Source organism: Panthera pardus, unplaced genomic scaffold (assembly GCF_024362965.1).
Source record: "Panthera pardus isolate Hobbes unplaced genomic scaffold, ASM2436296v1 HiC_scaffold_22, whole genome shotgun sequence".
NCBI lineage: Eukaryota > Metazoa > Chordata > Mammalia > Carnivora > Felidae > Panthera > Panthera pardus.
This window is the reverse complement of record NW_026526788.1, coordinates 62,679,080-62,704,283: the sequence shown is the minus strand read 5'-3', so window position 1 is coordinate 62,704,283 and position 25,204 is coordinate 62,679,080. Positions and strand designations below refer to the sequence as shown.

Here is a 25,204-nt window from a genome sequence, read left to right as displayed (position 1 = left end):
TTTCATTTTGCCTTGAACCCCAAGGGGCTCAACAGCATAAATGATACCACAGACGTGGCCCATCAAGGAGTGGGGTCAGGGTGTTGCATCTAGGAGAAACGAGGATCCCTCTGGGGCAGGAGCAGCTGTGAGACATTAGCAGCCAACACTCACAGACGCCGGTGCCGGGTGCACTGCTGCAGGCAAAGACGAGCGAATACAGGTGTAGGGAAAAGCCAGGAAATTGCCTTCCAACTCAACTCATCGTGGTGGCAGCTCTGAGCCAGTATATTAAATTCATTACAGGATGGGGTGTCTCATTTGATACACACAATGACCTGATAAGATAGGCAGGGCAAACACAATTTCTCTTCAATACTGACTCCTATTTCACAGAGGAGGAAATGTGTGCGGATAGACCGAATTACTAGCCTCAAGAAGCCAGATAATACGAGAAGAGTTGGAACTAGAATCTAGGACATCTGCCTTCAAGTTCTGTGTGCTTTCTGCTACATCTGTCTCTTAGCTCTCATGGTTAAAGGTGAGAAAAGTCAAACAGTGACAGCAAGCATGCAGGAGGTGGAGCGAGCAAGTGCCATGGGAAGCAGGGGCAGATGAGTGGAATTGAGCTGGCCTCATCAGGAAGCCTTGTTGAGAGGTTACGTCGGTGCTGAGCCTCTTCTATGGTGGTTAGGATTTAGATGATCAAGGGACAAAGGCCTTCCAGGCTCAGGTAGTCCAGAAACTAGAACGACCCAGGGTGCATCTGGAGTAGAGCGTGTGGGTCCTTCTTGCAAGGGGCTGGATCTGCACAAGCAATGTTGGCCCGTGTGCGTATGTTAGAAAGAGGGTCCCTCCATCTCTGAAGTCCTTCTCGCAAGGAAGGCTGTCTGTGTTCTCGGGCATCTCACATAGTCCCTCCACGTACCCACTGCACATCCTTTGCCAGCTTGTAAATCAGCCGTGGTTTCTGAAGTGTTAACTCCTGAATAACTGGCCCCAGACTGTGGAGAGCTGCATGAAATTGCTTTCCATGATCAGATGAAGAGGAACAAAGCCCTTTAAACTGAATATGCAGTTTCTATCAAGTCAGGGTAGGATTTTATAGAATTAAGATGGCTTAGGTGAGGTCCAAGTATTCAAATGCCCCACTCTTATCTCAAACACTCCTACCCCAGGGGCTCAAGGAAAAAGACAAAGGAAAACAAATCACCACCTTCTTGTTCCTAAGACCTGGGCCACAAACTCTAATGCAGAATGTTTTGAGAAATCTGAATGTTACATGTGGCCCAGCCTAGACCCTGATGAGGCCTCTCCCTTCTCCTTCAAGCTCCAGTGAAATCCCAGGATAGTATGGCTCATTCCATTTCATGAAAATATGGAAAGCTGCAAGAACGCAAGAAAAGAAAACCCTTTTTTTTCTGCAGGATGGCCATATTATAGTGGCACAGTGACCCCGACAAGTAGCCAAGGAGGCCTGATTTGTATCCTAGAATCTGAGCAATTGGGTCAGTCTCTCCCCCTTCAGACACAAGTGGGGGTGCAGGTATTAAGGGGAACTGTCTTGTTGATAATAGACCATGAGGCTTATGGGATTAAAGGACTTATAAAAGTTATGGTATCCAATAATAGTAATAGCTTATAAAATGCAGACCAGAGCAACAAAGTCATAGTAGACAACCCAGATTCACTTTAGAGAGCAAAAAAACTGGACCACTGGCCTGTAAACTTTGATGGGAAGGATCATGGGGCTTGGCCTTGGATGCTGAGAGCTAAGGTGGATCACCTTAGCTAGATGATGATCCCAACTTTTATTTCTTTGCCTAAATCTTTATCTTTTTATCAGGAATAGGCCTATGGTATGAGCTGAACTGATGGCCCTCCAAAAGATATATCCACTCAGAACCTGTGAATGTGACAGGTTTCTTACTTGGAAAAGGGATCTTCCTGGATATAATTAAGGATCTTTGGATGAGATCATCTTGGATGAACTGGGTGTACCCCCTAAATGTGACACATTTAAAGGATATGACACATATCCTTTACGAAATAAGGAGAGGGGCGCCTGGGTGGCTCAGTGAGTTAAGCAACTGATTCTTTATTTCAGCTTGGGTCATGATCCCAGCATCGTGGGATCCAGCCCTGCACTGGGCTCCATGCTGAGCATAGAGCTTACTTGAGATTCTCTCTTCTGCGCCACTCCTTCGCTCACGTTCTCTCTCTAAAATGAAGGAAAAATGTGGGGAGAGAGCACAGAGAGGAGCCATATGAAGTTGGAAGCCGGGGTCAGAGTGACAGAGCTATAAGCCAAGGATGAACAGCAGCCACCAGAGTCTAGGAGAGAGGTGGGATATGAGTCTTCACTAGGTCCTTCAGGAGGAACCAATGCTACGGACACCCTGATTTTGAACCTCTGGCCCTAGAACTATGATGGAAAAAATTTCTGTGTTTTTTAGCCACCTGGTTTGTGGCTCTAGGAGACTGCAGCCTGTTAGGTGCTAAGACTCGGGAACCCTCTTAGTAACAATGTAGATGGATGAACCACCAGACTGCCCCCAACCCAGGTACTTCAGCTACCAGGGCACACGCATATCAACCGGCATTCTAATCTCCACTCACATCCGGGGGCTTCCATACTCTCCTGGGGCCAGTGACCCCACACAGAAGCTTCTGTCTTTGGCCTGTGCACCAGCATCACCGCTCAGAAACATCCCATTACACCAGGCTTAAGCACATCTCAGGGCCCCTGGGAAATATGTTCAAATGACAAAGCTGTTCTCCTTTTTGGCAAAGGTCTTTCATCAAGTGATACAGAGTATATTTTCAATCCTTCCCATATCACAATGAAGAGACAAACCCTGTTAGCGTGTGTTCACTGAGAAAGAAGAAACAAAACAAAACAAAACAAACGTAAAATGCCGCAGCTTGGTACACCCAGGGACTAGCTGGGCTTTGAGCCTCCATGAATCTTAGCGGTAGCTCGCGAAGTGTAATTCGATCTTTTTAACTCTATGATATATATTCATGTCAGTGGCTTTCAGATAAGGAAAAGACTTTAGTGAAAAATGAAACTTCTGATGAATAACTTGGAGGACGGTGAATAATATACAAATATTTTTTGCCCCTCAGTCAGAGAGATTCCAAATCCTGCTGAACTTCCATCCCTGCCACTGCCTTTCTTTTACAGGGAAAAGAATTTGGGAGGAGGAAAGAAAAGAAATTGGGGCACTCGGGGTAGGAGGAGGGTGGGTGGAGAGACCAGGGAAAAGAAGGGGAGGAAGAACTCAGCATGTAGTAATTGAAAGATCTTAAAAGATGCAGGAAAATTGGCACATTGTTGATAATCACCATAATAACGAAGCTAATGATAGGCTCTCAGAAGGACCTCCTTGGTCTCGGATTTGTTGTAAAGAAAAAGAGCTGTTCAGCTGGCAAGCGTGGCTGAGTTTAGCAATGTGGCATTCATCAGCCAACAGCCCAGTAGCCTGGTCTGGGGCTGGCTACTTGTCTCCTGCACCGTCCCAGCCTCGTTTTGCTCCTACAAACTTAGTATCTAGCCTCTTCTCTGAGACTTGACAAAAGAACAGGTGTAAACATTCATGGGATGGTGGGGATGCTTTAGAAGAGAGGAGAGGCAGCACTGGGCTTGTTAGAGTAGTGCACACATGGCCTAGGGGGACGAGGAACACGCTTTGGAGGGATGGGGATGGTCTGAGCCTTCCCCTGTTTCTGTCCTGGTGAGGAGTCACCTCCCTTTGCCATGCAGGTGTCCTAGGGAAGCACAGAGGAAAGTTGGGGGCAGAGGGAATGCTCCTTTATGGTGAACCTGTGATGCTCTAGATGTTTTCTATTTAGCATTTTACTTTCCTCATAAGAATACGAGAGAAAATGATGTTTAAGGAGGTTAGAGACTTACCCAAGACCACACAGCTAATAAATGCAGAAGCTGCCACTGAGCCCGGGTCCATAGCTCTTCAAATGCAAAATCCCTGTGACAACATGGTGAGCCTGCCTCCACAGGTGGAGGCGGTTCCCTAGATGAGTCTGGGATGGGAAGCGAGCCCTTAATTCTGAGAGCTGAGTGGGAGAGACTCCATTCAAAGGCAGGAAGTTTGCATGAGACATCGATAAACACTCATAAAAAGCATATACTGTAAACAGAAAAACATTTGGAGAACATGCTCTTTCCCCAAGCTGGAGGCGCTAGTTTGAGCCTGCTCACCTTCCATTTCATGTCTTCCACAGGTGATCTCATCCAGGCCTGTGGCTTCCAGAATTCCAGTTCGGAACCTTTAGCTATTCCCCTGTCTCAGAGCATCAGGTGGGTACTAAAGCTTAGGCAAGAAACCGGGTCCTAGTTTCCCTTCTGTTTAGCATGTTTTCCAGAAGCAGGCAATGCCTTCCTCAAACTAACTTCTTCATCTCACAGTTCATGCACAATCTCTTGCCACGTCTGATAACCACTTAAAACCTTAATTGGTGGTGTTTTGTTCCAACATTTATTAACAACAGCAAATTACTTACGGATGGGACATTGCCAGTAAAACTGCTAAGCAGAGAAGTTTCTCCACTTTTGTGAAAGAAATAAAAGAGTAGCAGAGAGCAACACAATCTCCATTTCCTTTGCCAAGAATCTTGAGTAATGATTTCCTGTATCTTTAATACTCATTGTGAAAGACCTAAGTAATTACAGTTTCTTTTTCCATTTATAAAGACCAATAAACCATTCTCTAGCAGATATTATGCTATCACAGTCTCTTTTGAAGTTATTGTCCATCTTTGACCTATGGATGTTCTTATTTTAACTATGCTTAATAATCAGTATAACAGAACAATCTCATTACAATTTTTTTAAAGTTTATTTAAAAGAATTTGAATGAAGTACCGCAAAACCTGCTACATCTGGAAAACCATTATGGACATTTGATGTGACTCTTACTTTCCTCTTTCTTTTTTTTTTGTCTTTAATTATGAAATGAACATATGCTCATCATAAAAAATTTGGAATAACACGGAAAATACAAACTTTGTTGTATGCAGATTAGAAGGTCGACATTTTTTGTAAATCCAAATCTCTGATTTTTTTAATGACTTTTTTAATTTAATTTTTTTAAAATTTACATCCAAATTAGTTAGCATATAGTGCAACAATGATTTCAGAAGTAGATTCCTTGGAGCCCCTTACCCATTTAGCTCATCCTCCCTCCCATCCCCCCTCCAGTAACCCTCAGTTTGTTCTCCATGTTTATGAGTCTCTTCTGTTTTCTCCCCCTCCCTGTTTTTATATTATTTTTGTTTCCCTTCCCTTATGTTCATGTGTTTTGTCTCTTAAAGTCCTCATATGAGTGAAGTCATATGATTTTTGTCTTTCTCTAATTTCACTTAGCATAATAACCTCCAGTTCCATCCACGTAGTTGCAAATGGCAAGATTTCATTCTTTTTGATTGCCGAGTAATATTCCACTGTATATATATACATATATACACACATATATACATATACATATACATATACATATACATATACATATACATATATACACACACACACACACACAAACCCCACATCTTCTTTATCCATTCATCCATCGATGGACATTTGGGCTCTTTCCATACTTTGGCTATTGTCAATAGTGCTGCTATAAACATGGGGGTGCATGTGTCCCTTCGAAATAGCACACCTGTATCCCGTGGATAAATGCCCATGCAATTGCTGGGTCGTAGGGTAGTTCTATTTTTAGTTTTTTGAGGAACCTCCATACTCTTTTCCAGAGTGGCTGCACCAGCTTGCATTCCCACCAAATCTCTGATTTTTTAAATTTATTTTATGCTTGTTTTCAGAGTCCATTTCTCACCATACCCCTGTTCCTACTCATCCTCTAGTTCTGTCACTTCCTCCACATTCAGGGTTCTAGGACTGTGCCAGGAGAGAAGGGAAAGGAAGATTCTAGGTGGAAAGAAAAGTGTAAGCCCCAACATTTCTAAGTGTCCTTTCCTTTGACAGTCCATCCTTCTGGTTACCACCTTTCCTCTGGGTGGGGCGGGGTGGGGGCCCATCTCTCTGTTGGGTAACTCCAACAGAGTAGGAGGGTAACTCCAACAGGGTAACTCCACCTCTCTGTTACCTTTCTAGAAATGATCCAAGTACTTTGTCTCCCCATCCCCCAAAGTGTGACTTAAAAAATGAATAAATACAAGATTTCTCCTTAAATTATAAGTTCCACCAGGACAGGACATGGGCCACAAATTCTTATCTCAAATTTCACCACCTATAGCACCAGGTACTTCGTTTCTTGGTTTATGCTCAATAAATATTGAAAGAATCATGATTTTTAAAATGACTTGAAAGCTTGTCCTCTGTCCACTATCCATTCTGCCTTCATTACCACTCACTTCTGTTCACTGGTGGTGGAGGAGGGAGGACTTGTCTCCTCGTGTAGGGACTCCCCACGGGGTAGTAAATCCAAATGCCTCTAAATCTTACTTCAAAAGCCAGAGCAATACTTAACAGGTTTATTTCCCCCGATAGTTTTCCTCACCTTTAGTTTTGGAAGGCTGTTGTAACAAGTACCACAGGTGAGGTGGCTTAGACAACAGAAATGTATTTTATCATAACTGTGGAGGCTAGAAGTCAGAGATCAAGGGGTCAGCTCTGTTGGATTCTTCTGAGGCCCATCTTCTTGACTTACAGATGACTGCCTACTCCTGTGTCTTCACGTGGTCTCCTCTCTGTAACTGCGTGAGTCATTTCTTCTTAAAAGGATATTAATCAGATTGGATTTGTATTCACCCTAAGAGCCTCGTGTTACAGCCTCAGTGTAACACGCTGTAATCAGTTCTTTAAAGGCCCTCTTTCCTAATAGGGTCACATTCTCAGGTGCTAGATGTTAGGGCTTCAACCTATGAATTTTAGGATGACCACAATTCAGTCCATGTATCATGCAGTGAGCATGCGACCCACACTTTACCAACTGGGAAATTTATCTGAAACTTTGAATTTTCAGTAACATGAAGATAGGAGAGATAATTAGAGTTCATTCCTTCCTGAGGAGACAGACCCCTGGTGAGATACAATCTACCCAGAAAACATCCCTGTACTTCTTGATCCCCATCCCTCCAAAGCTGCCCTAGCTCCTGCCTCTTTCCAAGGTTTGTTCCTCAAACTTGAGTTGATTCTGTGGGCTTCTGATCGCCTCTCCTTAAATTCCTTTTTGCTTGAATTAGCCAGGAGAAGTGACGGCCCTCTGAATTTTAAGTTAGGGTGACCACACATCCTGGTTTGCTTGAGACAGTCCCGCGTCATGCTTGTTTTCCCAGAGTAATTATGAATAGTGCTCCATTCACCCCCAACTGTGTAAAATGATATGGTCACCCTCTATTAAGTGTGTTCCGATCATTATTCTCTGTATCCAAAAAGAGTCTGGTGGAAAGCAAGTTCTCAATAAATACTTTTTATTTATTTATTTTTTTAAGTTTTTATTTAAATTCTAGTTAACATACAGCGTACTATTGGTTTCAGGAGAATTCAGTGATTCATCAGTTACATGTAACACCCAATGCTGATCATAACAAGTGCCTCCTTAACAGCCATCACCCACATAGCCCGTCCCCCACTCACCTCCCCTCCAGCAATCCTAAGAGACTATTAGCTATAGAGCTTAATAAATACTTTTTAAATGAAGAATGAACAAAAGGGATCTTGACCCATTATCATCTACAGATGCACACTTAATTATTTATTTTCTTCTCCCCGATGTCACTTGCTGTGTCTGTATCATTAAGCCAAGAGGTTTTGGAAGGACAGCATCTTGCTAGGAGTGCTCTTAGGCAGAGAGAGACACGTGTTTGGAAACCTGCCATATTTCTGTTAGCACCCATGGTAGTGGTGGCTGCTTCTTTAACAGGGATGCATTTCAAGGCAAGGTGTGAAGCCCACCTGTTGTTAGAAAGTCTGCCAAGATCTAAGCTCCATTGGGCTCAGAGTTCTTTCTCCCCCTACCTTCCCTCCCTGCTGCCTGGATGAGGCTCCAACTTGATCAGTAGGCAACCAACATGCCACTAATTAGGAGGCACAAGGCATAGCAGAGGATGATTAGCTCATGATGAGCACACACTGCCTAGAGTTGTCTTGTTACTATTATAAATAGATTAGAAATCTGGGGAGCATCTGCATTTTCCCCTCAGAGAGGAGAATCTGAAATTGACAGGTTGAAATGAGAATGTGTCAAGTAAAGCTTTGTAATTGACAAAGATTAACTTTATTTCTCTAGGCTCATTTCTCTCCTCTTCCTCCCTCACTGCCCCTCCCACAAAGTGTCCCAGCTGCCAATGGAAGAAGCCCAGAAATTCTCTAATTGAACCATAAGATTTTGGAAGGTCAGTGCAAGAAAACCATTCTGGCGCTCCAAGGACCAGGTGTGTGTTTATGGAGACAATTAAGTGCTTCCCAGGTGATTCTGCCCAGAAACCAAGGAAGATAGATTAGTGACAAGAAAAACAATTCTGTTCTCTGTTGCTTTTGTGTGGCCTCCTTTCTCTTTCCATCCACCATGCTTGGACATACTCTTAATTGCAACCAGTTCCTGGAATGCTGACAGCAATAACCCTCTGCAAGGGAGAAGCAACAAAGGACTTTGCATCATAAGAAGAGGCTTCTGGGAGAGGCTTTAGGAAGAAGTGGGGCCTGCTTAGTGGTGAGAAATTCCTGGAGCCTAGCAGCCTTCAGCTCATGGGACACTTTGGGCACAGACATTTCATCTTAAGAAGTCTCTGTTCTTCAGGGACTAGACCGCATACTTTCCCAGGAGCAAATCACTAAAGGCCCCACTTTATCTGGTGCATTTCTAGTGGCTGCAGACAGTGCTGTTCCCCAGATACTGAGCCGTAATGACAGCATGTGTGCCTGTCATCATCTATTTTCCTCTGTCTTTGGTGACATTTTGTAAAGAATCTGCATCTTGAGCTCCCTCTCTGAAAGAGCTCTCTTTGAGCTGTGACCAGGGTTGAAGGCAAGAAAGGTGTCCTTGGTACCTGCGGATATAGAAAATGTGTATTTTTACAAATAATTGTTTTCTCTGATTATTTTTCAAGGTATGGTGATGAAGGAACTCACGTCAGTGAGCCTCAGAGGAGCTTTGAGGGACCTCAGGACCTGAATTGCACACATCCTCACAAAAGCTTTGTACGAGAAGGGAGAATAAACAAGAAGCAAGTTACTTATAAATTCTGAAGCCACAAAACCATAAACAAGCGAGGCCGAACTGTTTTGAACCCTGAGCGTCAACACATTTGGGAAGAGCATATTTCAGAACCCAGCAGCCTCTAGTTGTTAATTTTATGAGGCATTTTAGCCACCCTGATTGGAAGTATCCATTTCTCGCAACTTTTATATAGTCCAAGTGTTATCGGAATCAGGTTCTTGGGCCCACAGTAATAGCAACAAGGCCAGACCCCAAAATCAAAGATACAGGAAAGGCTTTACTGGACCTACAGCTCCAGGTGACAGGAGACACAGCAAGAATGAACACTTAGATCAACCTCCCCAAACGCAGTGGAAGGTCCTGCTTATATAGAGAAAGTCCCTGTCCAAGTTCCCGTTCCGGTCCATTATGCTAATAAGTGGAAAAGAAAAACAAACAAACGAACACCTCATCCTGATTGGTTGGAAGGGTCTTGTCCTGACTGGCTGATATTGGCAGGCAACACCGGCGGCTCATTAGTGATTTTTGGAGCCACGGTCCTTTAAGTCTGGCTTGTATTTGGAGCTGTATCCTGGTTCTGCTCTGTAGAAGCGTTTTGACAATAACAGCCAGTAGAAAGTGCCCCAGGTGCATAATATTTTTCACTTGGGGCTCGTTCCCGTGGTCCCTGTCTCACAAGGAAAATTAGATAAGTTATATATTTTTAAACAAGCAATAAAAGTAGCTGTGACTTTTGGCATCAGGTATAAATAGCTGATTTTTACCAAAATTCTCTTCCTTCTGAGGGGTAATGGAGGGGGATGGTATATCTCCCCAGGTAATTCTGATTCTTTCCCTGAAAGTACAGCCCTAGGTGAGAGTAGGTAAGTGGTCAGATAGTATTTACAACTGGAGGGCAGGGAGGACAGAGAAAGGAGACCCAGCACAAAAGAACTCAGACCTCTCAGGTTCAATTCATTATTTGTCAAGCCCTAGTTATTTTGTCTGTTTTTACCCAAATTATCTCATTTGATCTGGGTTCCAACATTGTGAGGTAGACAGATGTCATTATTGTCAATTTATAGATAGGGAAATTGGAACCTGATTATGTGATTATATCCCTCTGGGCCTCAGACAATGAAAAAGTAATGGAGTTTTATTGAGACTTTTTAGTTTCTGAATAAATTGAACTCTAGCTGAAGTTCTCCTCCCATTTTTGTATACAACATGCCATTGATTCCGCTCTGAATGAACCTATATCTCATCATGATATATGGTCTAAGAACACAGAGGCGAAGAGCATTTTAAAGGGAACTCTGCTACTGTAAAGTTAATGGTAATTAAACTAAGTTTAAGGGACATCAAGACGCAGTACTCTGGAGGTAATTGGGCTACATCTGGTCCCCCTTGGCAGTAATGTTGGAGTAGACGAGAATTTGGCAGGGTCTGGTGTGTGTGTCAGGATGAGGCATTCCCATTGCTTATGTTTGCTCTCTGGCCTTCTTCCCTCTGAACAAGGCCAACTGCTTTAAAAGGCAAGCAGCATAGCATGTGAAGCTGCGGCCTGGCAGCTGTCTATTGAGTAGCCGTATTTCAGTCCAGTGAGGGAAGCAAGGGAGGGCGTCGGGCCATGGGCTGCTAAACAAGTGGGTCAGGAGGGCAATGACAAGTGGAGGGCTGTGAGCCACTAAATGAACACACTTGGGAAGTTAGATGCTAAACCATTCTGGACACTATAAATACAGGAGCCATATTGGCATAACCCTTAGGCTTTCCACTGAAGCTCAGTCATGTGCAGTTCAACCAAGTTTGCTTTTGTCAGGAAGGGATGTGGTGGAAAGAACACCGCCCCATTATAAAGAAGACATGGGTTCTGTCTCCAGCTCCACCATAACTTGTTATATAACCATAGGGAAGTCACTTTCCTCTCTCAGTTTATCCCCCTACAGAAGAGAGTTCTCCTAAGTACGCCCGTACTAGTCATCTATCAACTTTGGAATTGGCAATGTGTTCTTCACACCTCTGTAAATCAGAAGTAGCCAGTGAGGCAGGCCATAAAGTGTTCTCCTTTTACAAATAAGAAATCATGGTCCAGAATGACTTGCTGAAAGTCAGAGATATCCTAATTCCTGGCTTAATATTCTTTCCAACGTCCAATCCATCACCACCTTGACTCGCAGTGTTTTTTGTCCCAGATAACTCAATTGGGTGACTCTCTCGGAGCTGCAGCTGTCGCCCAGGAGGAAATGAGCCAATTTGGAAGTGGTTCTCACTTCTGCAGATTAAGGTGCCTTGTATCATGGTAACAGGAACCAAGGGAGGTGACTTTTCCCCAGTAACTCTCCCTGAGCTATTTTAGTGGCAGACCAGTTATTCTCAAACTTCAACAGACAGGAGCATCCTCAGAAACTCCAGGCTCCAGCCTGAGCACTTCTGCAGGCTTATCAGGTTTCAAATCTCCTGAGAGAAGACAATTCTGGTGCAAAGAGTGTCCCCACCACTTGTGAGAAACCCCGCATAGAAATAGCTACAAAGCCAATCACATTCTCCGCCATCTGCCTTTGGCTGTCTGCTAGGAGAAATCTGGCAGGCCCATGTGCTGGTTGCACAGGCTATATTCCTAGCAGGGCTTAGCCCAAATGAACCAACTGACTCATTCTGTTTTACCACTTGATTTCACTGTCATCCTTTCTTAATCTGGTGGAGTTTTATCAACCCCGACATAAATTAATATGGGAAGAATTCAGATCCCCTTGGAAAGCAAAAACGACTTCATTTAGAAAAATCACTTTTGACGTGGGATAAGGATATTAGACACTTTACACTACTGGGGAAGCTTAAAACTATTAAAAAATACCTTAAAGATGTGCAGGCACCTTATATTATGAACCACTAGTTAGACCAAAAAACACTTCATTATTTCTTTTAGAGGCACTATAAATGGCATCCCCCATTGAAGAAGTTACTCCGACAGTATGAATTTTTTAAAAGGTGAGCATAACTCATGTGATGCCAAGAATAATAATTTTTAGATACATTCACCAATCAAAAGAAAACTACCTTTGTTTCATCTTACATCTTTCATTTGAGTTACAAAAAATAAGATTCTGGAATGGTCAGCTAGTATCCAAAATATAGGAACAAATTATTGACCAAAGTTTTAGGGTTTCCTTGGTTTCTGGGATCCGTGGAAATTTATTACCTATTTTGAACACGAAAAAAATAATTAAAACATCTAACTTACAGCCCTTATTGTAAGTACTTAGCTCACCTAAGTACTAATGTTAGGGAAGAGCCACTCGTTCATCCCTCCAAATTCCTTACTCAGCAGTGGACAGAAGATCTATTGCTGGTTTGATGCATCAAACAGCATTAACAAAGGTTAAAATAGGGGTGCCTGGGTGGCTCAGTCAGTTAAGCGTCTGACTCAGTTTTGGCTCAGGTCGTGATCTTGCGGGTCATGAGAACAAGCCCCACATCAGACTCCAAACTGATACTGTGGATCCTGCTTGGGATTCTCTCTCTTCCTCTTTCTCTGCCCCTCCCCTGATCATTCTCTTTCTCTTTCTCTCTCTCAAATAATTTTTTTAAAAAACTTAAAAAAATAAAAAGGTTAAAATAATAATAATAATAATAATAATAAAGAAAATACATCTTCTTGGTTCCTTCTCATTTCCTCTGCTAAAATCTTCAAGGCCCGAGTTGGAGTTCTATCTACCACCCACTGGGATCTGATGCCAGCCTCAAAGGCCTTGTGGTTACCAAGCCTTCTGCTCAGAAGTCCTGGCCACAAATATTGGGATCGAAACTTGGAAATGGGCCATCTAATGAAAGTTCCCCACAGGACCATAGAAAATGAATAAGTATGGTAGATTGAACTGTTGTTAACTACTGTTCTCAATTCTTTGTGCCCTCCCCTAGATTGAAATTATATACCCACACCTTTGCCATGTGACTTGGTGGTGCCTTACACCAGAGGAGGCAGAGACTGTTCCTGGCCACTGATGCTGGATGTGGCTTTGTGGTTTTCTTTAGACAACAGAATGTAGATGATGGTAAAGAGAGTGACCATTTTGAGCCAAGGCCTTAGAGGCATAGAGTATTCTGCTGGCCTCACTTGGAATTCTGTAATCCACCATGAAATGCCATGCCATGGGTAGCTTCTGGTCTCAGAAGATGACAACGCATGAAGACGACCTGGACCGAACTGAAGCCTGCATCTGAACTAGTTCAGGAGAGATCGGGCCGTCCCAACTGAGTTCAGCCAAACCACAGCCAACCTGGAGATGCATGAGTAAAACATAAATATCTGTGTTGTAAGCTATTTGTTTTTTGTTTGTTTTGTCTGGCCATGTAGAATTGGTTCAGGAACAGTTGACTGATAACAATAATGAGAACTGCCCAAAGAGAAAAATGTCAGCCAAGTATGTAGCTTTGATGTACAAAAATACATTTATTTTCAACAATTTCAAAACCACTGTCTTTTTTTTACAGTAGAAATATTCAAATGGAACAATAAAATCAAGAACAGTATATATACATATACTGTATATATAGACATGACTCATGCATTTGTATTCCAGTATTCAGTACAAGTATTGCAATTGTCTGCCCCATTTAACCCTTGAAACAAAAAAGCAGGATCTTTAGAAACACTCCTTATCTTCATCTATGCTGTAGCCAGTCAGATTTCTCTAGGTCACATTCTCTCGGGGTCTCACAGAGAAGAATGTGAACAATAGCTCACAAAAATTAACAGGTACAAACTCCAGCCTTTCCTCGTGTATATATACAGTATATCATTTTTTAAAACAAGTAGACTCAGGCTGAGCCCAAAAAGAAAACAATGCTTACGGCATGGCTTAAAGTGACCCTACGGAAAAGAAGTAGTGTGTGTGAATGCATGAAGGGGTCGGGATGCTGGAAAGGAGAAGCTGGCTTTGAAAGCCACTCGCCCCAGAGGCAAGAACTATCTTAAGGGAACTGAAGGCAGACATTTGACTTTAAGGAAGTTGTGTACATCTGACAAGCAAATAGCACAGCTTTGCTAAAATCATCTTTGACTAATATCATTAAAGGCTAGCCCCCTATTTGGCCTGCAGGGCTTACATGGACTCATGATGCCACAAATGCCACATCCCTCCCAGCCTCTTGGACTCCTGTGCCAAGACGCACTCGCTAGGCCTAACCTAGTGCTCAGGGGCTTTTCTGAGCTAAAAATAGTCCAGGAATTCTCCATAAGCATTATACATTTCCATTGAATCTGACCAGAAAGCACAAAGACTGTTCCTCTTAGATCTGTGGCCTAGCTTCTTCAGGGAAAACCACCTTCTCTGGCTGGTAAGTACCCTCAATGCTTTCCTTTTGGAGGGGAAGCCTTGTTTCCCCACCTGGGTCTCAGTTAGAAGTCTCTGGTGGGCTTCATCGTGCAACTTCTTCCACGTCACTGATGGAACAGAAAGACCCTCGTTGTTCTAGGATGTCACTCTAGTCCTTCCTTTACTAATTGTCCCAAAGAAGCCCTCCCCGTCCCGCCCTCCCCCCCTTTATATACATAGGTAGAAACCAGCTATGCATGGACACAGAGATTCAAGAGTTAAGTGTGACAGACAACTGGAGAGCATCCAGAACCCAACACAACTAGCAGGCCTGGGGGTTGGTCAGCTCGGACGGTGAGTGCATAAGCCAACACACGCATCTTTCTTTTTTCGGTTTTCTTTTTTACTAAACATTAAATTATTTCTTAGGAAATAAAAAGCTATTTACACTGTAATTATATACAAGAAGCCACCGGTAGCCTCGCTATTGACATGCACGAGGCAGGGCCTCTTTCGTAAAGATGTGCACGCTTTCTGCAGCTACTTTCACTCCCCACCAACCCACCTCCTGCAGATCTAACTGGGGAATGGTTTGTGTTTTAGGGGTGTGTTCTGGGGGTGGGGGGAGGGTGTTGGTGATTGTGGGGGTGGGAAGCAGGACATGGGAGGTTAATGAAAAGCCAACCCAGCTTAACAAAAACAAAAACAAAAAAACCAAAAAACAAATAAACGACAAAGGAGACCACAGTAAAAAGAGTCCTCACACTGTCAGCGGCAGAGTGAAGCCAAGGAGGCCACGGGAAGATGCATCCTTTGCCCTCTGCACAAATACGGCCATTTATTCTTTTTGTCTCATTTTAATCAGCTAAGAGCTCCTTTGCCTCCCACAGCTAATAAGCATCTGCCTGCTCTTTATGAAGGGGCCCTTGGTAAACAAAAGGTAAAAAAGCCATTTTCATTTTTCCATAACAAGAGTAATAGTAATCATCAAAAATAAGGTCAGAAAGATGGTTGACCACGTGACTTGTGGATATTAAACACTAGTGCAGTTGGGGATCTCCTTTGTGCTTTCGCTGTTTGCAATGGTGGCAATGCCTCCTGTGGGGAAGAGAACACAGAAGGAGAGAGGATGTCAATTTCACAAGGGCAGGAACCTGTGTCTATTTTATTTACTGCTAAATACCAAGCCACCTTGAACAGGTACCTACTATGTATTTATTAAAAAGGACACCTGGACAGGCTATCCTACTAGCTCATTGGCTTATGCCGTCTATGTTAAGGTGTGCTATCTCCCACATCAGCATGCAAGGTAGGAGCAATGCCTTGCCCTCTTCCACGCCACTAATGACAATGGTCATAGTCAACATGCACTGAACACGTACTATGTGGCAGGCACTGTGCTAATGATACACCATCATTTCATTATCACAACAATTTTGGAAGGTAGGTACAATTATTCCCATTTCACAGATGAGGAATGTGAGGTACAGAGGGGTCACAGAGCAAGCAGATTGATAAAGCAAGAAAATGCACCCAGGGCCCTCTGATACCAGAGCCAATATTCATGTGGTTATGAATTACGACATCCACTTTTGCTTCAGAGAAAGAAAGACAAATCCCAACAGTAATGCATAGGTGGCCTTATCCCTCCCCTACTCCAACCCCAGCACTTTCTATCCTGGTCTACTTTTAAGAGGGAAAAAAAACCTACCAATTTCATGTGGCCAGAGGTGGCAGACAAATTTTCAAACATGAGTATGTTTCTGTAGCCAGCTGTTTCCCACCCCGCTCCAGTCTGGTACTAGCTGAGGGACAGGCCACACGAGCCAGCTGACCTCGGGTTTGGAGGACAGAGGACACAGGAGCTTGGTGGTACCAGCACACATACCTATGACCCGGGTGTCCAGCTCTTTGTCCAGCAGTTCCTCAGGCTCGGTGAAGTCACTGAGTGTGATTTTGGGGGCGTTTTCACTTTGGCTCACTGACCCAATCATCTCCTGCTCCTTGTCGTGTTGGACTTGAGCATAGATGTTAATCCAGGGGATTTTCCTACAAAAATCAGATTATGATCATAGGGTATGCCAAACTTGGGCAACTGGGAGATCCTGGGTCATAAGGGGGAGGAAGAAGCTATTTATAGGACAGGCCCATGTCAGGGAAAGGGGCTGGTCATGCCAACACTGCAGCCAGGAGGCCAAGAAGCAGAAGGCCAGAGAGCAGATGGCCCAGTGGCGATGTAAACCGCAGAACTCCGTGAGGGCTGCACCTTCTTCTGGGGTCAAAAAATCCCCAAAAAACAAAAAAACAAAAACAAAAAACAAAACAGGTGTAAACAGAAGGGCAACGCTGTCGATCAGGTTGCACTAAAACCCTTAACGTACTTATCTGCCATGAATCTTTTCAAGGAGCTGGACTTTGAGACTCAGAAGGTTCTACCACAGTGAAAAGACAGCTTTTTTCTAAGGTTGCATCTACTGCATCAATTTACATTGGTTTCTTTATGAGTAGCCAAGAGAGAAAAGGCTTCCAGCCATTGCTACCATATTCAGAACACCGTCTATGGGCCAAATATCTTAAACAGTTGGACAGTCAGTTTCCTCATCTGCTCGATGGGAATAACAATAGCTTCCTTTCAGGATTGTGGAGAGGATTAAGAGACGTGAAATAACTTCCTTCAAAGTCACAAAGGTTGTAGGTTTGGAAGCCAGGCAGAAAGACTTGAGGTTGAAAGAGCGGCTGGTTCAGATTGAAATCTTCTTGGATTCATTTCCTGACCCATCTCCATTATCCCCTGACCCACTGTGTTCCAGTCCTGTGGCCTCCTCTGAATTCCTCTAAGCCAGGGCTTCTCCAACTTTAATGTACTTTTTATCACCCGAGTTCTTGCTAAAATGCATTTGTGACTCTATAGGTCTGTACGCGATGGGGTGAAATTCTGCATTTCTGCCAAGCTCCCAGGAGATTCTGAGGCTGCTGCTCTGAGCCCCAAACTGTGAGGTGTAAGAATCTAGGACATCAAACTGGTCCCCACCGTGGGCACTTTGAACCAGCTGTTCCCTCTAGAACACTTCTCCTTCTATTCTTCTCATGATGGTGTGTCCTTTCTGCCCTTCAGAACTTGGCTCTGAGAGGCCTCTCCTGACCACCCAACCTCTCCTGTTAAAAGGATGTAATTATGGGATAGTGTTTATGAAAGAAATGGATAGGGTCCTGGGTTTAGGGTGGTGGAATAGTCAACTTTGCCAACTCGTTTTCTGTCTTTGTCTCCATTGCCTAAAAGTCCCTAAAAAGCGTTCTGGGTCTATGTTCTCTGTCTTCACGGCTACACACACAACTTAGCACAGTGCTTGGCACATGGTTTATCTTCAGGAAGTATTTGTTAAAGGAATGAACAGATGACCTCAAAGCATGTGCTCTTTCTACCTTCATATATTATGTTCTCAAACAAAAAGACCACATTTTTACCTTGGAACATTATATCTAGAAGAGACCCCTCATAACCCATTGAATGACAGGGAGATTGGATTAAAGTCCAGACATTTCACGAAGCTGATCCCTGGCAATGATATTATTAAAACTTAAGGCATCAGGTGCCCATCCCAATCTAGAATGTTCTGTGCCTTTCTAAAGGAGAATCACTCTGTTGCCCTGGTACCAAGCAGCGGTATTTTCAAGCTTCTGTATTCCCTTCCCCACTCCAACCCCAATGAGGTAGAGTGTGGGCATTTAATAAGATTTACTTGTAGCTAATTTGTTAGAAAAGATCCAAAAATGGGGATGAAACATGGGTGGTTTCTACCATTCCTTTTCATTCAATTCTCATTTCCTCCATGGTTGTTTTACATACATTAAGAGAGGTGTCCTTGTGATTCCTACTGGTCTAACCCAGCTTAACATAATTTACAAGAACCTGAAATAAATAGATTCTATGTGAGGCAGCAAACCACAGGCTCTCTAAATACGTATAATTAAAAATTCATTCTGGCCCTTACTTTCTTCTTATCTAAATAGACATGCAGCCTAACAACTTAGATTTCTTCTAATCATAAAAGTACATATTACTCATGAACGCTGGGATCAACTGTAATATTTATTAGGTGCTGGAGGCGGTCACACTATTCCTCATCACACAAGTTTGCGGACTTCAGAGCTGCAGCCAGAGTTCACTGCCTCCCCTTTTCCTGCATTCCTAGTGATACCAGCGAGGATTTGGAAAAATTTTCCCTTATAAAGAATATTCACTTTCTTGCAATCTCTAAACAACAGGCAGATTTTTTTCAACATTTTCAACAGACGGGTGGAAAGAGTTTTATGTCATAATGGGCACATTTAAAAAAAAAACTGTCAGGGGTGCCTGGGTGGCTCAGTCAGTTGGGCGACCAATTTCAGCTCAGGTCATGATCTCACAGTTTGTGAGTTCGAGCCCCGCGGTGGGCTCTGTGCTGACAGCTCAGAGCCTGGATCCTATTTCGGATTCCGTGTCTCCCCCCTCTCTCTAACCGTCCCCTGCTCATGCTCTGTGTCTCTCTGTCTCTCAATAATAAATAAACATAGAAAAAATTTTTAAAAATTGTCATATTGTTTTTCATTTCTTAACACGTGTGCTTCAAGGACTGTTGAGAATATCAGACTAAGGCCCATTTTTGCAGGTAAAAAAGGTTAACAATAAAGAGATTTTGGGGCATGTCTTCGCCTCCACATTCATATAGTTGTTTTTTTTTTAATTTTTTTTAACGTTTACTTATTTTTGAGACAGAGAGAGACAGAGCATGAATGGGGGAGGGTCAGAGAGAGGGAGACACAGAATCCGAAACAGGCTCCAGGCTCTGAGCTGTCAGCACAGAGCCCGACACAGGGCTTGAACTCACAGACCGCGAGATCACGACCTGAGCCGAAGTCGGACGCTTAACCGACTGAGCCACCCAGGCGCCCCTCATATAGGTTTTAATAAGAGAAGGACGATGGATCAACCCAAGTCACCCATAAAAATTTCAGTTTTTGTTTGCTCCAACTGTAAGTGTTAGGAGCCTGTGGGAGAAGCTCAAAAGTATTCTTGGATAACCAGAAAAAAAAAACAAAAACAAAAAACAGATTTACCATATAGAAAGAAAGTCTTGTTAGGCAGAATTTTCAGAAAATAAAAGCCAGGTCATAATGATTTCTAATTACTGTCTAAAACATTGTCTAAAACTTCAGAAAACAGCTACCCAAGAATAAGATCATATGTGAGAAACAGGGTGCTATTTATTTAAAGGAAGCTTGAGGCTGATGGTAGCTGTCTTCTCCTGCCCCTGGTAAGTGACCACTTGGGACACTGAGATTGTTTTCACTGCCTGGCACACAGTGAACCCTCAGTAAATGTCTGTGGAATGAAAAGGTGGTTTGGTGAGCTAATGCTGATGATTACACAGAGAAAGTTTTGTGTCTGAAAACTCAGCATGGCCAGTGATCTGGAAACAGAAACAGAACTGCCCTTTCTCTAGATGTGCTCAATGTTTGCAAACCAGGTGCAGACACTTAAGTTTAAATTAATCAAAGTTAAATAAAATTTAAAGTTCAGTTTCTCAGTCATACTAGTGGTTACCATATTGGACAGTACAGGTTACGGTGCATTTAAATCATTAATACCAAAAGTTCTATTGGACAGTAATTAAAGAAACAAAGGAGCCTCTGGGAATAACGGGTAAGAACCTGGCCTTTACTTGATAGGAAGCCAGCCACCTCCCATACAGCCATCACTGGAGTTCCAGGTGATGTGGAGGGAAAAAGAGACCAAAGAAATAAAAGAAAATCCAACAGGCCCTCAGCCAAAGAGCTAGAGCATTGGGAAACAAACTTCCAGAAAAGGTAGCTAGAAAAGAAAAGATAACTGACGATTGGTTACCTTAACTGACTCTACTGCTTATCCAGTTTGAGTGGTATTTGCTTCCCGTAGCTTTAGGTACATGATTCACTGTCAGGGACACAGAAAGAGTTGGCTGATATTTGGGGACTATAGAGGTAGAGTAATTCAGAGATGTCATTACCTGGCAGAGATTCAAGAATTCTAATGTACACATTTAGAGATGCCTACTTTAATAAGCTGACTGTCTAGGGAGTTTAGTAGAATTTATAAGAGAACAGAAAACTTCCTAAGTCATGAGATGTCTTGCCTTAGTTTGGAGATGCCTGACACAAATACGTTTTGCAGGACTTCCACCTGGCCCTTGTCCTCAGCAAGCATGGAGCTCTAGAAGCCAGATGGTGATAAATTTGGTTTAGTTGATCTTCCAGCTCTAGCAAACATCAGGCTTCCCCATAATCAAATCCTTGGATGAATAAAAGTGGGCTTTGCATGTAAGTGAAGTACATCCACAAATGGGTGTTTCCCTGACTAGTCTGTTTCTATATGGAATCTTTGCTCTCTACTTGTTCCTTTTCAAATTTTATTATGTTTATCGTTGAGAGAGAGAGAGAGAGACAGAGAGTGAGCAGGGGAGGGGCAGAGAGAGAGGGAGACACAGAATCCAAGCAGGCTCCAGGCTCTGAGCTGTCAGCACAGAGCCCAACACGGGGCTTGAACTCACGAACTGCGGGATCTTGACCTAAGCCGAAGTTGGACGCTTAACCGACTGAGCCACCCAGTTACCCCACTCTTTACTTGTGATATGAAGGTTTGTGCCCCTCTTCAAAGGAAACACGGGCAGGTGGGTTGACATGTCTTGATCCAAGAGGACACATACTGGTCTATTAATTGGGTAGGAAGGTAAACCTCCTTCAGAAGGAGGACAGTGTTGAAGGATTCCTGCTGAGATGTGTACTGAGTAAAACTGGTGTTTTTAAGCCCGAGGAATCCACTAGAGAGCAGCTAAGGGTTGGGGGAAAGGGTGGAGCCAAACACCTTTCCAGCTGATTTCTTTCAAAATCTAAAAGCATTACCTTCAGAGCCCAGGAAGACTCTCAGGACTAAATTTTGCTTTCAGAATAATTAATGATGTTTTCACTTTAACCAGTATTTCTATGAAGCACTTCTCTATGCCACTGATACAATCTTTTGCAAGCCGACCATGCACCAGTTGGTGACACAGAAGGGACCTTTGGAAGGCATGTTATCTGCTATCTATCATAGGTTAGCATTTTTGATTATTTAGTATGTACCAGCTATCGATATTATTACATTTCAACTGTAGAGCAAGCCTATTAAGTATCATTGTTTTCTCCACTTTACAGATAAAGAGACTAAGGCTTAGGGAGGCAAATCCAATTGCTCAAGGCTACAAATACTAAGTAAAACTTGGGCCTGTCTGATTTTCAGAGTTCATGCTCTTAACCAGGACACCTCTTGGTAGAAGTATTATACTATTCAAATAATGGTACAGCATTATTGATTTCAAGTTCATGTTTTAATAAGTATCCTGTTATGTCACCTCTCCTGTGGCCTTCAAAAGTAATATCTGAATACATGTGAAGTTTGGTTTGCCTGATCAATTGCCCTTCAGAAACAGGAAAAAGAGGGAGAGGGGTAAAGGTTGAATATTTTTAGCATGCAAATTTACACAGAAAGACCAGGTGGCTGCAACACAAGGTAAGAAAGCATGTGTGTGTGTGCGTGCATGCATGTGTGTGTGTGTCCATGTGTGCACCAGATTTCTGCTGCATTTTGTCCGCTTAATCACCCTCAATGGGTGTTAAGAGGCAGAAAATATCTGAATATCCAAGACTTTACTTAAGAAATTTAGGTGAGGTCTGAAAAATCTTTCCACTTCTCTTGAAGAGAAAAAAAGAATTGATTTCATAGGCTACCCCTTACCTTCCTAACTCTATATATCTATAAATTGGATAGAGTTCAGATTCTTAAACCCATTTATTCCTTCCTGGACCCTCCACCATTCCTGCTGTCCCCCAGTGCCAAACAAAACTTCAAAGAGAATCAATTTCACATATTTAGGATTAGTGTAGGAACTCTGGTTATAGGAAGAACCAGACCCCATGAATCTAGCCCCAGTATCAAAACTGAGTGACAGTAGAACATACCTTTTAAACTTGTAGATCAAAAATACAGCCAGGCCGACAAACACCACTGACAAGAGCATAAGCATGGCTGAGCTGCTGTGCCCAGCACTGGAGTCCACCAATGGAGCTAGGAGGAAAAAGAAGATGGCTCACTTGGAAACTACCACATGGAGGGAGATCCCACTGGAGAAAGGAGGCCAGCTGATGTTCATCCTCATATCCAATCTCCAACTGCCCTGCCCTGCGTGCTATCTGGGCATGGGACACTTGGCTTCCATGATGAAAATAGTATCCTCAATCACAGCTTCTTGGGACAAGTCAACTCTTCTACTCTGCCTGGGGACATTTACTGTTCTTGGTATCAGGTGAGCAATGTGTGTCTAGCTAAGGGGAGTAGAAGGAGGGTTTGAATGTCCTTTCTCTTAGCCTGAGTGCCTGTTGACATAATGATGGGTGGCCCATCGGGAACCTTCGATTGAATACTGATGCAGTGTTTCATTCCCCTCCTCTACACTCCTTTTGCTAAAACACTGCAGAGTGGGCACATCTGGAACTTCCACATCTGCAAAGTCTTATATTAATAAGAGCTATAATAGGCTCTCCCAGAGAGCCAGTAGTGGATGCCCAATGGGACATGCCTTTTCAAATTTCTTTTACAAATCAGTCACTAGAGCCTGTCTCTGTATCAACTTAGACTTACCAGATGTAAATCAAAGGGTTTTTTTTTTTTACATTACCTGATCTGACCTCCCAACCAAGATTCATGGAATTTGAGAATCACAGAAATTAAGAAACCTTGAAGACTATATATAATAATTTTGACCATGGCAGATTAAAAATCAATCAACCAACCAACCAACCAAGTCAAAGCCTAAGAACATTGTAGGTATTCCCCAAGGTCATACAGGGTTAGCAAAGCCACTTCTAATGAAGTCTTCTTTCCACCTTGACAGGAAGCCCCAAGAAAGATGTGATTAATCTTTCTTGTAACCATCACTACACAAAAGAGCCCTGCCCTCAAAGCTATTGTCAAGGATTTGTGGAGAAGTGTCTGCTAATTATCTCCTCCCTTTTCTTCCCATTTCCCCCTGGATTCCAGCAGGCACTCACCTAATGTCAGTTGCGTAACATACACAATGACTTGAACCCCTGGCTTCAGCTCAAACTGAACCAAGTTTTGGTTTAGAGCATTAAACATCATCTCTACAATCTGAAAGAGAGAGAGAGAGAGAGAGAGAGAGAGAGAGAGAGAGTTTCACAGGAAGACATGAAATGAAATAACGCTTCCTCGTGGAGTAAGAAACCAGGGTCAATAAGCAAACAGTGACCACGTTCAATCAGAAGACAGGATATTGGGACATTTTCATCAATTTGGTTCTCACGGCCCTTGGGAGCCCTCTGTGCCCAGGGAAGTAGTTGGTGGTATTCGCTTGGGCTGGAGAGGAGAGTGAGACAGAGAGAGTATGTCCAGAGTTACTTAGTGAATTACAGTTGATAACAGACATGGATATCTCATTCAATTCCTGGTTCGGTGCTTTTTCATCCATGCCTTTCTAATTCACCATAGCACAACCTATTATGGTTTACAATGAAAGAACATCAACCCATTATTAGTTCTTTAATCTAATGAAGTAACACACACAGGGCAGAGACACCCCTGCCAGGACTAAAGCAGGCATATATGTCCCCAGCCCATTCCTCTATTTTTTTTTTCTTTTGGAGACAATTGAAGGCAGACATCAAAGCAGAAGCTGCCTTCTTTTTATGGGATAATTTTTCCTCTTTACTTTTCCCTAGCAAGTCTCAGAACACATAACATCGATTTAATCACTCTGTAATTCCCACATGAAAGCCGAGGCCGACTTGGGCTGTTGTCCCTAACTCTTATCTGGCTGTACGCGCCTTAATATCACAGCTGCTATTCATCACCGTAATTACCTATTTATCTAAATGGATGGATATTGTAGCTTCCAAATATAGTTCACACATGCCACTTGCTATTTCAGAATAAAGAGGTCTTGTAAAAGTGATGTATGCTTTGAGAAGCTGAATTTATTTCTGGCCAACTTCGCTATGCAGCCCTACAAGGCAAGGATCTGCTGCATTTTCCAGAGAAATGGACTGTGCTGGTATCTGTGCAGCTGGAGGATGACTGTGGATGGCCGTATGGAGGAGGGGATGGCCAGGTGAGTAGTATAGGGACAGAGAAGATGTCCTCAGGTGGGAGCAAATGCATGATTTGTGCTGATGTTTAGAAGCCCATTCTTACTTTAAAAAAATTATTTATTTTTGAGAGAGAGCATAAGCGGGGCGGGGAGCAGAGAGAGAATCTTAAGCAGGCTCCGCATTGTCAGTGCAGAGCCCGACCTAGGGCTCGATCTCACAAATGATGACCTGAGCTGGAACCAAGAGTTGGACGCTTAACCCACTGAGCCACCCGGGTGCCCCCTACTGTCACTTTCATTTACTTCTCCTGACTTAGCATCACAGGAAGGCGGGGGCAATAGGTGAGTGAGGGAAAACCGGCCCCTTCACTTCAAGAACGGTGTGCCCATCACAGGAGCCACACGCCCATTTGATGAGGACAGTAAATCACCATCCCTTCGGACACGCTGCTGCCTTAGTCAAGGCAAGATGAAGCAATCCATCTCTCACCAAAGAAACATGGTTAGAAGCAGTTCATTTTCTCTCCTGAAGCAGAACTTAGGTTGACCGGGATGTTTAAGGACAAGAAGC

The 25,204-nt window shown here is 43.2% G+C and overlaps 1 protein-coding gene across 1 annotated transcript in view; it reads right to left on the bottom strand.

Moving 5' to 3' along the window:
• Positions 1 to 13,587: 13,587 nt before the first annotated feature.
• The window catches only part of SORCS3 (sortilin related VPS10 domain containing receptor 3), a 594,679-nt gene continuing 583,062 nt past the window's right edge, over positions 13,588 to 25,204 (bottom strand). Inside the window, exons 24-27 of the mRNA XM_019459374.2 lie at positions 23,579 to 23,678; positions 22,490 to 22,595; positions 16,365 to 16,525; positions 13,588 to 15,574 (exon numbers count right to left, since the gene is read on the bottom strand). Coding sequence (XP_019314919.2) covers positions 15,510 to 15,574; positions 16,365 to 16,525; positions 22,490 to 22,595; positions 23,579 to 23,678 — 432 coding nt within the window. The 3' untranslated portion in view covers positions 13,588 to 15,509. The remainder of the gene's footprint in view (positions 15,575 to 16,364; positions 16,526 to 22,489; positions 22,596 to 23,578; positions 23,679 to 25,204) is intronic.